Genomic DNA, 13,821 nt, shown 5'->3' with positions numbered 1-13,821 from the left:
GTAAAATCTCCAGCGTTTTATTCAGGAAAAAGCTTTAAAGAGATCACATTGCTTGCTGAGTTTCAAAACAATCAATACAATTATGCTCACTCATCTCACAACCTTGACATACATTTTTGATACAGCTTGATTCTGTACATGTCTGGCGTGGAGTTCTTGAAGACGTTTTGATAGGAACCTTCAAAGAAATACCATCGCAAAAGATGTTAAAAGAGCAATAGGAGTTATCAGAAAGAAGCCTCCACAATATTTACTGTTCACAGCCTCCATTCACAGTCTGAAATGCCAGACATCCCCCTACACAACCATCTGTTAAACACCCCTCAGATTTTGCCCTCGGGCCGTACCAACGAGAATTTCCCGGTGGGATCTGGGATGAACCACTTCTCCCACAGGTCCAGGTGGACACAGGGGTAGTCCCAGGGCTTGAAGCGGCCGTTCCAGTGCAGCAGGTGTGCCCCCTGGAGGAAGGTCTCAGAGTAGCGGGCGTCTGGGCTCCAGCCTATAGGAAAAGAAAACAGAATACACAGTAAATCAGCCTCTAGAAGTGGCTCTATCCTACATTATAACACCTAGGCCTGTGTACCAGAGCCATAAGTCTCTATACATGGTTCTGCTGTGCTATGTACGAGGTGTGGTGATGTCATCAAGGTGAGGCGATCTCACCCAGGTGTCGAACGTGCCACAGAGGATCGATGATTGTGTATTTGTCATGGAACACGATCAGCATAGGAGGAGTTGCCACACCCCCTGCCATGGCACTGCTGTATATGTTTTTCCTAGTGGAAGAGAGGAGAGCATCACAAAGTAGACTTTTTATTTAATTTCTCTAATCATGATATTCAAATGAAATAGAAGTAATAGTAAGCTTTCATAGGAATATCTATTTATTATTATAATAGACAGCAGGGTTAATTTCTTATGGGTTCAGGTCAGTTTAGGGGTTATGTGGAAAGATCTGATCACAGGTCAAACATACTTCTCTACTCACTTTAAGTTCTCCTGCATCCAGTTCTCCAGCTGTTTGGTGATCTTCTGTTTCTTCCACTCTCCAATGTCGGCCACAAACACCCCAGGGTTGAAGGAGCAGTCGCTGGGGTTGATCCCCAGGTCTCTCACTTCCTGTTTCCTGTAGTCCAGGAAGCCCATGTACGTTGTCTGGGAGACAGGGTCAATAGGGAAGGAATTTGATTTGAGAATCGGAGACAAACTGATAGATCAATGCTGAGTAAACAATGAGACCGCTTGTCAAGTTATTTCAAAAGGGAATTAGAGATTATCTTCTTGGCTGGGTATAGGATAAACTTAAGTAAAACATATTGTCCTTTACCGGGATTGATTGTAACAGAGGTGCCTCTGAACTTATTTTGGCAAACAATAACCTCTCGTGGCAAAAAAATGACACTGACCTGCATGCCCACGCTGCGCACCATCTCGTGGGTGGAGGGCAGGTCACAGTCTGTGGCGAAGGCAGCAGCATGGCCTTTCTCCAACTTGGTATGGTACAGGTCCTTGATGTCACCTGTCATTAGTGAATGTAAATACTGAAAATACAGGCACCCATTTTATCTCAACTACAGCTCAAAACTGGACTGAATGGCAAAGGACACATTTCTGTACCTTGCACAATTACATCGTCGTCTAAGTAGATCACCCTCTTGTGGCTGATATCAAGGAGCGGCAAGTAAAAGCGTACAAAGTTCAGCTGCAAAACAATCAAAGCGGGGACTTTAGGGACAGTGACTGTGGTTAGGTTATAATTAGTTCCTATGTGGGTGCTTGTGTGAGTGTGTGTGTGTGTGTGTGTGTGTGTGTGTGTGTGTGTGTGTGTGTGTACTCACTGGATGCAGCAGGTCTGGTCGGGAGGAGTCTGGTTTCACCTTCCCTTTCAGAACCATGGGGTTGAACTCTAGAATCTTATACTTGATTCCCTTCAGCTTGGTCTTCACTATGTACTGTCTATGAAGACACACATGAAGACAAAGGAATATAATGACCGTTAAACTCACTCCATTCAAAAGTCATTTCTCAGTTATCCTTTTCTAGGCCTTTATTGAAACAATTCAGATAACCAGTTAATTAAAACATCCTGGGTTGGAACTAGGAACTGAAATTGCTACATAGCAAGCAGTGGAAGGGGAGCGATTAGTGTGAAACACCTTGTCAGCTTGATGGCATCACGAAGAGTGACAATATAGAAGAACACGCTGGCATCTGTGTTGCTATAGATGCTGTTGATGGTTGCCATGGCTCCGCCCATTCGTTCCTCCGCAGCACAGATGACCACTGGGATGTCATCCTCTCCCTCCGCAGCCTTCTCCACAGGAACTTTGGGTGCACGCTCTGGGTCCTTCCTGGTTTCTGTGAGGGGAAGTTCAACCAGTTTGGGCTTGGTCAAGTTTGACCTAGATAGTTTGTGTATGCATTGATAAGTAGGCTACGTGTGCCTTTTTAAAAATGTATGTAGTTCTGTCCTTGAGCTGTTCTTGTATAATGATGTTCTGTATTGTGGTTCATGTTTTGTGTGGACCCCAGGAAGATTAGCTGCTGCTTTGTAACAGCTAATGGGGATCCTAATAAAATACCAAAAGTAATCACATCTATTTTTAAAGTCTATTACAACTATTTCAATTGCAAAGTAATTTGCCCCCTAAAAGCTATACCATAAGCGGAAAAGGAAATTCTTATTTTTAAATCAACAGGCATTCATATAGCCTCGTGCCAACTGCTGTTCTTGTCCTGCCAAGTCCTAGTTTCCTTCTCTTGCTGTGGAATGCACCTGGCTCTCAGGTCAGCGTGTCTTTGGAGTGGGACCTTTTCTCACCTGTTAGAAAGAAGCTGGGGGGAATTACCTGTGCGTTTGAGTTTGGGCCGAGACGGGCCTCTGAACAGCTTACTGTGCAGGAGTAGACACACTATGAGAACCAGCATCATGAGCAGGATATGGTTTACTGTGACACAGCAGAGAGAGAAAGGGACCATTCTATAAAGTCAGATGCAAGCGAACTGAAGCAGAAGTCCTTCCAAACTGGATCAGTTCAACTTAAGCACAGTTTCCACTATAATGCTGTCACCTCGTATCCAATCATGGCAGATCACATAGTACTGAGATACTCAAACATGACTCTCATCTGTACCCTATCAAAACCTCTCATTTTTTTACCACTCATCCTCCAGGTGCCACGACTAATTCTAACTAATAAAATAGTTACACCGGTCCTTCTCTTCCTATCCACACACCTCAACCATGTGTCAACCTGAGTGCTGATACATTCACCCCTGGATGACCTAAACTGTCTGCCTCAACAATAACTAAACAGTCATTAAAATATTGCTTCTCTTCTGGAAAATGTAAAGAACCAGGCTGCCAGCTGTAGTCTGTGCCAGAAATCAACTGTTTGTGTGGTTTGAGTAAAGGCATCTGTTAACTTTCTAAGTAAAGTATAGGCTGTAGAAAATAAGGGTGTAGAACAAGGCACAACTGTTGTGGACACTAATTAAAAATCCTTTAATGGTTGCATCATGTATTGAATGTGAACAACAGAGGACTGAGATGATGAAATGGGACTCTTTTACGGGCTCACTTTCCTGGTTACCTCATCAGTGTTGAGGAACATTTTGGGAATGGCAACACACAGAGAGAGAGAGAGAGAGAGAGTCTCAAACATAATTTATGGAGGTGTTGGAAGCGTTCCAACTCAGCTGAGGCAAAGTATACTCCAGAGGAATCTGGGGGGGGGTTGTGCTTTACCATGGCTACACTGATCCCTGCTACAGCCACCACGTTTACAAGAGTGGAGCAAAACCCATTATTTACATGCAACCACGTTTTATTACTCATTGAATATATATGAAAAAGTAATGATGTAAAAACTTGTATAGGCAAGGGCTATTACAACATCCTGTGGTCACTCACTTTTCCTCAAAAGAGCCATTGTTCATGTTTCTTCCAGCCACATCTGAAAAGACAGCGAGAAGCAGAAAGCAGTGAGATTCAAAGGCAGACAGACACCAAGACAAATAGACTAAGAGTAAGCGAGGGAGGGACTGCCATATTCTTTGGCATTGGTGCACAGTTGAGGATCCAGAAGGGTGTCTTCACAGACATAAATCCTTCCCAGAGGTGCTCCCGAACAAGATCTGGCAGTCCTCTCAGATAGACACAGTCCTCACCACAGCTGTTAAATACAGGAAAACCCCTCTGACAAACATACCTCCAAACCAACACTAATAGTTTAATATTGGGATTCACATGAGCCTGAGTTGTTTACCATTACCCCTCAGGGTACCTCACCTATCCACAGGAGGCACTTAGGAAGAGTCATAAGAACATAAGCCTAATGATTGTTTGCAGATGAGGGGGCAAAAGACGGAGTACTTCGGGCAGAGTGAAAAGTGTTCGGGGGTACAGTTAAGAAAAATAAATGTTGAGACCAACAGGTTTTTAATATAAAATGTCCTATTTCATGTCCCCTGAGCCACCCTTGAGGAGTGGGGTCACAGCCAGGGTCACCATTGTCCAGCACCCCTGGAGCAATTAGGGTTAAGTGCCTTGCTCAACGGCACATGGACCAATTTTTCACCTTGTCAGCTCAGAGATTTGAACTAGCAACCTTTCGTTTACTGGCTCTGGCTCAATGCTCTAATCGCTAGGCTACCTGCACCCTAGTCTGTTTCCAGTGAAACATTTGCTGATGGAAATAAAGATCCTGCAACGTTATCATGTTTACGTCATGATGATCACATACGCTACACGGTATGATAGTCCACACACTGCAACTGCAGAACAGTACAGACATGACAATTGTATGTCATGACTTTTGTTACTGGTCACTCTCTATATTACTTTATCAGTATGGTAAATGTATACTATACTGTAGCCCAAGGTGTTGGCTAATACAGTTATATCTAATGTAGTATACAGTACATACTGTACTGTTTCTCTCTGTGACATACATGGCTCAGCACGCATGTGGATCTGGTTTTGAAAAGACTCTTGGTGCTTCCTTCCTAGTGGCATTTTTCAGTAAGCTTTTGTCTGTCTCTCCCTGGAGGCTATCTTTCTATCCCTCTATTTCTTTTGCTTAAATTCTAACTCTCTCGACACTGATGTCTCTCCATCTCTCTCACCCTCTGTCTCTTTTGGATGTAATGTGTAAGTAAACAGTAGAGAGTTGAGATGTAAACTACTCTATAAACAGTCAATAAAAGTGACATCACAAGCTGTGTTCTGTTTGGCGCTGGATAATCAAACAAAATCTAGTTCAGCTAGTTTTGTACTGTACTCTTCTGCCCATTTTCAGAGAAAATACTGCCACTCCATTGATGTCAGATGGCAATACTAGTATGTGTATTAGTTCAGACTTTTCACATATGCTGCAGACAGATTTTCTGGGCAAGTTCTCCTCCGTAGAAAGCATCACTATCCAAAACTGTGCCAGTATAAATTACTTGGTAATGTTTTTTAGTGTTTGTAAAATACCCATGAGGTGAAGTGTTTTGCGCCCTTGTCCAATTTCCGCTCTTATACAACAATAACATAAAAAAGGGTGACAGAGTTTGAATTGTGTTCATTTGTGGATTGAGTTCATCAAAACATATAGAAGAACTAGGGAATCCTCTTTAGACAAATATTTTACTGTCTGTTCTGGTAAATGAAATGCAAAGTTCTTCACAAAAGTGAACCGTCATTCAAGGTGTCAAAGAAGTCAGTGCCAACTGTTATTTTACACTCAGCCTCTGCTACCGCCACATAAAGAAAACCATACAACAATAGTCTGGCTTCATAACCACACAGGCTGCCTCAACTATGATAATGGACCATCAAGTAGGCTCCTAAGTAGTCTAGTTGCTGCAATGTTGCACACCTTTTACATGGAAAGCATATGTTGTTTTTTTTCATTATGGGCAACTACATTTGGGATATCCAACCTAGGAAATACAGTAGCATTACATTGGTTTATGTAACAATTGCACAAATTAAATAAATAAAAATATCAGCTGAACCTATAGCAATCTACTCAATGCGTCACACATAGATTATGATAATGATTTAAAAAATGTATGAATATTACGTTCTTAAAAAGGTGTGTCTCCTATTCTAGCTTTAGAGCAATGCAAGCTATGCACAACAACGCACACTATCAAAGCAAAACTCTTCATTCAACAATGTGTCATAAAATAAATGAACTTACCGGGAAAAAGTGCCACAATTATTCTCACCGGTAAAGTATCCACCGGTCTCTGCGCATGGTCTTGAATAAATGCTACAAAGAGAAGCTCCTTCACCCACTCAATTTGACAAAAAATAAAAAAAATTCAGGAAGTTCTTTCCAGATGTGCCTCATCTTGTTCACCCATGGAAAGCTCCGCGGGGGCCACATGCCTTCTTGTAGATAATTACCGAGATTGCATTACACTCCACAATAAAAACTGTGCTTCCTAAATTATTTCTCATTGGATGCATGTTTTTTAAAAATATTTTACCTTTACATGTTTTAGCCTATTGTAAAAAGAAAAGTAGATCTATAGGCCTACAACTGAATAACTTTACTATATAGGCCTATATAATTTGTGGCAACTACCATTGCAAGAAGAGGTTATTTACAAAGTCTAAATCAATCAAATGTAATAAACCCAACCTATGCATCATCATTCAAAATTTTGAGAGTAATGACTATCAAAAACTACAAGCCCCAGTGCACAATTCTGCAAACCCTACTGGACAATCAGAGTATTACCGATTTTTTTGCTGAACTTGCTACAAGCTGTTTTAGCCCATAGCCTATGGTAGAACAGTGTTGTGCATTTCTTTTACGTATTATTGTCAGGTATTAAGTTCACATTTTCTATCTTTTTCGTTTTTAAGGTAAAAAGTACAGTAGAACTCAATTGAAATGTGTAGGCTTTTGGTTGACCAACAATTTAACCTACTTGTCACCATGCAACCCCTAGCTTCTGATCAGATACAGCATCAAGCTATTTTAGCAGTTTAAACTGTGTCAAATAGTGAACTTTATTACATGTATATGTTCAATGGATGATGAGAAGACATTGACATATTTAATCAAGCTTACCCAGAATGGTGAATTGTGCACGCTTAAAAAAATTACTTGGCAACATTGCTGCACAATTTTTCAACAAAAAACATTTCGGGAAATCGGGTGATACATTGTTGCATTATGCCGCCCGACATTGTGCAAATTTTAGTCAAAGAGATTGGGATAGACATAGAGCTGTACAATACCGACTACAAAAGAGCTCTGCTTGAAGCTTCGTCCATGGGACAGGGGGAGTGTTTGAGCTATCTGCTCACTGAAGGAACCATAGTAGACTGCTTAAAAAAGGCTGATTGGTGAGACATACATTAACACGCATGTCATGTGCAAACATTTAGAAAACAATATCAAAGAAGTTTTAGATTTTGAAGTCTCTATTAGGATAGCATGTATTGAAAAACACATTTTTTCCGTAGTGATTTAACCCCCTTCGATAGCTCAGTTGGTAGAGCGGAGGACTGTAGAGGCTAAATGCTGAAATCCTTAGGTCGCTGGTTCAAATCCGGCTCGAAGGAATTTTTTTTCGACGGCCCATGTCATGTGCATGAATGCTTAATCGCAAACTCTCCTCAACAATGCAGTGCATTATCAATTAAGAATCAAATGCCATGTCTGAAAATAACAGCAAGTAGAAGAAGAACGTTATAAAACTCGTTGTGAGATGTACACAATAGAATAAACAAAGTGAGAAGTAACTTGGTATAGCAGCATAAGTATATATTAATAATAAATAGTAACAACAGTGGTGACTTTGTGTGTGTGTGTGTGTGTGTCATAAATAACAAATAAGTTGTTCTAAGATTCAATTAAAGTTCTGGTTTCAATTTATCATATTTATTAATTGAATGACCAGAGTCATATTCATTAGAGAGCAAATGGAAGCAATCGGCCCGAAACGGGGAAGGACCACCAGAATTTGTCAAATAAGAGAGGCTCATTTTTTTTCAATTGCTAAACGTTTTGCTACCATGTTTACGAACGAATACGGTCCTGCTTTTTCTCACAGCCTACATCTGCCTTCGATAGCTCAGTTGGTAGAGCGGAGGACTGTAGAGGCTAACTGCTGAGATCCTTAGGTCGCTGGTTCAAATCCGGCTCGAAGGAAATGTTTTAATAGTTCCATGTAATAACACCGTGCCTGCATTGTATACCATTATCAACACACTACTATGAACATAACTAATCATTAAATACTACACAAAATTAGTGTGGGAGGGTGAGTCCAAACAAATATATATGTATTGCACAATAAAAACAATTATGTGCAACTCTGATCCACCATTGTGACCTACCTCTACTTTCAGGATGATGATGGCCTGGGTATGAAACCTGGGTATGATCCAGGAACTACTGTCCCACGAGGCCGACCCCATGCTGAAGAACAAGGACGGCTGGAACTCCTTCCACATCTCCTGCAGGAAGGGAGACCCAGCGGTCATACAGCACCTCCTACTGGCCAACCTGGAAGTCTGGAGGACAGAGAGCAAGAAGCGGAGGACTCCTCTGCACACTGCAGGTAATCTCTGTGCTAACAAATCAGACATGTCACAGGTCTGAACATATTCCCAGGTATTTTGAACAATATGCATAAAATATCACTTTGTCTATTCTCTGTTCCTACAGCAATGCACGGCTGTGAAGAAGTGGTCAGCATCTTGGTACAGAGGTGTGTTTGTCTATGTTTGTGTGTGTGTGAGAGGAGGTATGAATTAGGATATGTCTCAGAGGATTTACATACTTGTGAGAAGGCATGTTAGAGTGTCAGTGTTGAGGCTCTGTGTGTTAATGTGATCATGTGTAAGTGTGTGTGGGTGTAGTGCTAACTGACCCTCACTTCTCTGTTTGCAGGTGTGGTTATGTTCCGGATGGCAGGGACAGCTGTGGGGTCACTCCCTTTATGGACACAGTGAGGAACGGACACATATCTGTGGCCAAACTACTGCTGGAGAAGCATCAGGTATACTGGAGACTCTGGGGGAAAATAACATTTCCATCTATCAAAACATATCTGAGATAACTGAAATTTGCACCAAAAAACCCCAGCTTGTCTGTACCTCACTTAATTCCACCATAGTCCCCTTGAGAAAATTAATCCACCTCAGCCACTCCAGTACCCCTGGACATTGAATAAGATACTGACCTGTATATACTTGTATTCTCGTGTGTCACACAGGCCTCTCCGACTGCAGCAGACATCCTGGGGGCCCAGCCGGTGCACCATGTTGTGGTCACAGCCCAGGAGGAGGCGCTAGAGTTCCTTGTGAGGGACCTCGGAGTGGACATGAACCAGACAGCCACTGACATGCAGCTCACCTCCCTACACTACGCTGCCAAGGTTAGCTCAATTCGGTAAACGTCTATTATCAGGCTTATCCTGTACATAAAGACAAATTGTGTGCATAATATTATATCATGCTTGATATTTTATATTTTCAGGAGGGCCACACAGGCACAATCAAAGCACTCCTCACATTAGGAACAGATCTTCACGTCAGGGACAAAAAGGGAAAAACAGGTACTGTAGAGAAGTGGTTCCCAAACTGTGGGGCGAGGGGTCGGCAAGGGGGGCATGTGGGTCCCCCCCCCCCGAAAAAAAAGTATATTATTAAAAAATGTTAAATTTTTTAAAGGAACTCAATCCGGCTTTAAACTGAAAGTTGTAATAGTAGAATGAACAAGATGTAATTTCAAAATTGGGTAGTGCATCATCAGTTCCTCTTGTCATGTTAGTCATTGCATATCTTAGAGAGCTATTTATAACTTGTCAGAAACGTTCAGATCAACTAGCCCATGTCAGCTAACGTTTCTTTATTTAGGTTTTTTAGCGCATATATATTTTTGTAATTTTTATCCACTGAAATATCACATGAATCCACATTAGACATGGGAGAATGTATAGAATTGCAAGAGAATTAGCTTTAAGACTGCTAAGTTTTCTTTGCACCCCATGACAACATGTGTAGAATTGCACAAAATAAGCTTTAAACCTGCATAATTCTCTCTACCAACAAGAGGGGTGTGAACAGTTTGTATCATAAACAGTGCTTGTGTCCACAGAAATAGACATGGCACGTGCACACAGGGGAGGTGCGGGATGTTTCCCAATGCTGGAAGAGTGAAAAAGTTAGGGAACCCCAGCTGTAGAGGCTAAATGCTTTATAATCATACATTATGATAATTGCACTTTGCTTGTAGCAATATACTTTAATCAAAACAACTGTTTGGAGGCCAAATCTGAATTTGTGCAACAAGAAAAACAGGAAATGTAAGTTGACATAATACAGGGAACAGGATGCATTCTAATTACATAACTTCTGTCTAGCGTATGCATGTAGTTCTGGCACTAGACCCAATTCTCAAACCACAAACCAATCAAAACACTCTGTAGTCACAGGTACAGTTGATCTTGAATGCAGGTCATTGAATCGTGTCCTCGGGCACCCTGTGTTAGGGGAAATCACAGGTCCAGAAAGTTGGACCCGTTCCAAAATGGATCTGGGGCTTTCCCACCCGATCTGATATGCATAAAGTAATTTTTAAAAAACCTGTTCAGATAAGAGAGAGAGAAAGAAACCTCAGACTGGGCGCTGCCAGCTCCATCAATAAAATAGTGATATTGGCAAAATGATCCACAGTTAGGCCCTACGTGTCCATAAAAACTGCCTATAACAAATTACCAAAAAACGATTTGTTGTGTTTCGATGGCTAGCATATTCAAAACTTAATAGCCTATTTTTTTGGGGGGGTTTTACTGTCCTCAAACATTAACTGTCCACCTCACCGTTTAGCTGTTGGAGATTTGAGCGCTAAATGCGTCAGGGCATTGCAGGCATACAGGCCTAGATGTCCACTGTATGATATTATGAAAATATATATAAAGGAAGAAAAGCTTAGGCCTAGCCCAAGAGAGAAAGATAGAGATATGCTGGCGCCATGTTCCCAACACTGACATGCATTTCTTTATACTTGTCAGATGGAACTTCATTTGGCAACAAAAAAAACTTGTCATATTTAAAGAACTGGTTTAAACCTTTACAAACGTTTTGAACAGACTAGGCCTATATTGTAGCAACTACCCATCAAATGATAGCAATAGGCTAAAGCTATTTATTTTACAACAGGCCAACTTTTAACCTATATTAAACTAAATACGGAGTACAAAGTTAAAAAAGACAGTAAACTTAATTTAGCCAACATAAATGTCTCAACATAATGAAACAAAACACTTTTTGCATATTTAAAGAACTGGTTTAGATTCTTTAACAGGCCTACAAAAATAATGATATACAATAATATGAATAATTCTAAAACAAATGATAATAAATACAAAAATAATTAAATACATTTTCAAAAATTGCATCAAACCTGAATAGCGAGTTGCAAGCCAACTTTCTTCTCATCTTTGTCAACTACAATATTAAAACTTGTCCCTGAGGACATTCCCGTTGTCGCCTTCTTTTCACTATACTATTTCTCCTCTAACTTTCATTTTACTTTAATGAAAAAGGCCTCCATCTTAGCAATCAACAGTAGCCTAGTCCAAGACTCCTTTCGCGCATGTGAGGGGAGCAGCCGTAATCAGTTTCAGCTGGACCTAAGCTACAAGCTCGTTCAGTTCTCATCACCTCACACACATTAAATTAACAGAGGACGGATCCAGTCAGAAAATCAATTTAAATTGCACATACCCGAGACGCGTGGCAATTATATCAGATCCGACCCAGATCTGAGACAAAAATGTGGGTCCTGACAGACCCAAAATTCCGAGATCCAACCCAGGACCCAAATTTTTGTCTCAGATCTTGGTTGGATCTCGGAATTTTGGGTCTGTTGGACCCGTGAAGACCTCTACCCTGTGTGTGCACTGTGCAGATCTCTGCGCCAGCAAGTATCTGACATTGATTCATGAATCTACTGCCTGTATCTCTCTGTGCGTCCCCAGCTCTTCATATGGCGTGTACAGGGCAGCATGCAGAAGCGGTCAGGACACTCCTACAGCTGGGGCTAGTAGATGTGGTGGATGCCTTGGGCACTACTGCTGAACAGCTTGCCAAAAAAACAGACGTGCTCAGAGTGTTTGAATGTGATTTGACATCAACTACTGTCTGAATGGAGAATCAATAAATTATAGACATTAATGGTATTCTGGATGGCAGAATAATAACTTCATATAATTTCTTTCTGTGTGGATTTTGTTGATGGGGATGAAACCAATACAGTGCCTTCAGAAAATATTCACACCCTTTTACTTTTTCCACATTTTGTAGTGTTAAAACGTGGGATTAAAATTGATTTAATTGTTGTTTTTTTGTCAATGATCTAAACAAAATACTCCAATGTCAAAAGTGGAAGAAATATTCAAACATTTGTAAAATAAAATAAATTAAAAAAATATAGGATATATCATGAATAGATGAGTAGATAAGCCATCAAATCCCTGAGTCAATACATGTTAGAATCACATTTGTCAGCGATTACAGCTGTGAGTCTTTCTGGGTACGTTTCTAAGAGCTTTGCACACCTAGATTGTACAATATTTGAAAATTCTTTAAGCTCTGTCAAGTTGATTGTTGATCATTGCTAGACAGCCATTTTCAAGTCTTGCCATAGATTTCCAAGCTGATTTCTGTCAGAACTGATACAAGGCCTCTCAGGTACATTAAATGTTGTCTTGGTAAGCAACTCGAGTGTATATTTGGCCTTGTGTTTTAGGTTATTGTCCTGCTGAAAGGTGAATTTGTCTCCTAGTGTCTGTTGGAAAGTAGACTGAACCAGGTTTTCCGCTAGGATTTTTCCTGTGCTTAGCTCTATTCCGTTTCTTTTAACATGATGCAACCACCACCATGCTTGAAAATATGAAGAGTGGTCGTAAGTGATATGTTGTTTTGGATTTGCCCCAAACATAACACTTTGTTATTCAGGACAAAAAGTGAATTGCTTTTGTTGTGGAAATTCTTTACAGGAACACTCAAAGTCATTCTTAAATGAATCATTCTTTATTATCAGAATGCTGGAGAGGTTCCAACCAACTCAATGCACCAAGTACACATGTCAATCAGGAGCTCTACCCGGGGCAGTCCGGTTAGTTCTCTTATATACATACAAGTTATATTTGCATGATTTAGCTTATTCATCATTCATAATTCATTCATCATTAACGTTTGCTTCATTCATATGACCGACCAATACTGGGTCATGCATGTGACAGACCAGTACCTCACAAGGCTTCTTTTGACAAAGCTGAGACCTTGAAACAGAGATATCCCTTTCTCAAAACAAGGTTCTGGGCGTACTGCCAAATTGCAGATACTAATGGTGAGGATTCGTTCAATCAGTCACTTGCATGAACACAGAAATTGGTTATTAGAAAACCACAAACATAAAATGTTCCATCACAAACGTTTACTTTAGTGCCTCCAGCCTACACCTCCAACACCACTTCTAGAGCATCTGGTCTCCCATCCAGGAACTGTCCAGGACTAAGCCTGGTTGACTTCAGAGGCAAGCCAGCAGTGGGATGCAGGGTGGTATGCTGCTGGCTCTTTGTAGTGGCTGAGTGCATTGATACACCATCCACAGTTTAATTAATAACTTCACCATGCTCAAAGGGAAATTCAATGTCTATTTTATTTTTCTCCTACCAATAGGTGTCCTTCTTTGCGAGACATTGGAACACATCCCTGGTCTTTGTGGTTGAATCTGTGTTTGAAATTCACTGCTTGACTGAGGAACAGAGATGAAGTAGTCATTCAAAAATCTTGTT

General features: G+C 40.8%; 2 protein-coding genes and 2 non-coding genes across 5 annotated transcripts; 3 read left to right on the top strand and 1 right to left on the bottom strand.

Moving 5' to 3' along the window:
• Nucleotides 1–3: 3 nt before the first annotated feature.
• On the bottom strand, nucleotides 4–6,305 carry glt8d2 (glycosyltransferase 8 domain containing 2). Of its 2 annotated transcripts, XM_029761274.1 has the most exons (10): nucleotides 6,195–6,305; nucleotides 3,917–3,959; nucleotides 2,853–2,951; nucleotides 2,160–2,361; nucleotides 1,842–1,959; nucleotides 1,621–1,705; nucleotides 1,410–1,522; nucleotides 992–1,158; nucleotides 667–779; nucleotides 4–502 (listed from the first exon to the last, which is right to left on the bottom strand). In XM_029761274.1, the coding sequence occupies exons 2-10, from the start codon at nucleotides 3,933–3,935 to the stop codon at nucleotides 324–326; spliced, it is 1,095 nt and encodes a 364-aa protein (XP_029617134.1). In that variant the 5' UTR covers nucleotides 3,936–3,959; nucleotides 6,195–6,305; the 3' UTR covers nucleotides 4–323. The 2 variants fall into 2 exon arrangements, with proteins under 2 accessions (XP_029617134.1, XP_029617136.1); XM_029761276.1 differs by lacking the exon at nucleotides 2,853–2,951.
• A 1,180-nt stretch (nucleotides 6,306–7,485) lies between these two features.
• trnay-gua (transfer RNA tyrosine (anticodon GUA)) lies at nucleotides 7,486–7,573 on the top strand. Its single transcript is given in 2 exon segments — nucleotides 7,486–7,522; nucleotides 7,538–7,573. It is a non-coding gene; the product is annotated as a tRNA-Tyr (tRNA).
• Nucleotides 7,574–8,074: 501 nt separating this feature from the next.
• trnay-gua (transfer RNA tyrosine (anticodon GUA)) lies at nucleotides 8,075–8,162 on the top strand. The gene is given in 2 exon segments: nucleotides 8,075–8,111; nucleotides 8,127–8,162. It is a non-coding gene; the product is annotated as a tRNA-Tyr (tRNA).
• Nucleotides 8,163–8,384: 222 nt separating this feature from the next.
• LOC115198883 (ankyrin repeat domain-containing protein 16-like) lies at nucleotides 8,385–12,423 on the top strand (the record flags this gene model as incomplete). The annotated part of the gene is made up of 6 exons (XM_029761277.1): nucleotides 8,385–8,574; nucleotides 8,682–8,724; nucleotides 8,907–9,015; nucleotides 9,232–9,393; nucleotides 9,495–9,573; nucleotides 12,001–12,423. Coding segments are annotated over 6 exons (750 nt in total), but the record flags the coding sequence as incomplete, so codon positions are not given.
• Between the last annotated feature and the right edge of the window lie 1,398 nt (nucleotides 12,424–13,821).

This window comes from Salmo trutta, chromosome 8, assembly GCF_901001165.1.
Source record: "Salmo trutta chromosome 8, fSalTru1.1, whole genome shotgun sequence".
In the NCBI taxonomy this organism is placed as follows: Eukaryota; Metazoa; Chordata; class Actinopteri; order Salmoniformes; family Salmonidae; genus Salmo; species Salmo trutta.
The sequence above is the reverse complement of the archived record's forward strand: the minus strand, read 5'-3'. Positions and strand labels throughout refer to the sequence as shown.

Bases quoted from the DNA above. Each gene is read 5' to 3' on its own strand.
- glt8d2 (XM_029761274.1), bottom strand. The intron at 2,362-2,852 runs GTAATTCCCCCC...TTCCCCTCACAG, and splicing joins GCCCAAACTCAAACGCACAG to AAACCAGGAAGGACCCAGAG. The intron at 1,523-1,620 runs GTACAGAAATGT...CACTAATGACAG, and splicing joins CGACGATGTAATTGTGCAAG to GTGACATCAAGGACCTGTAC.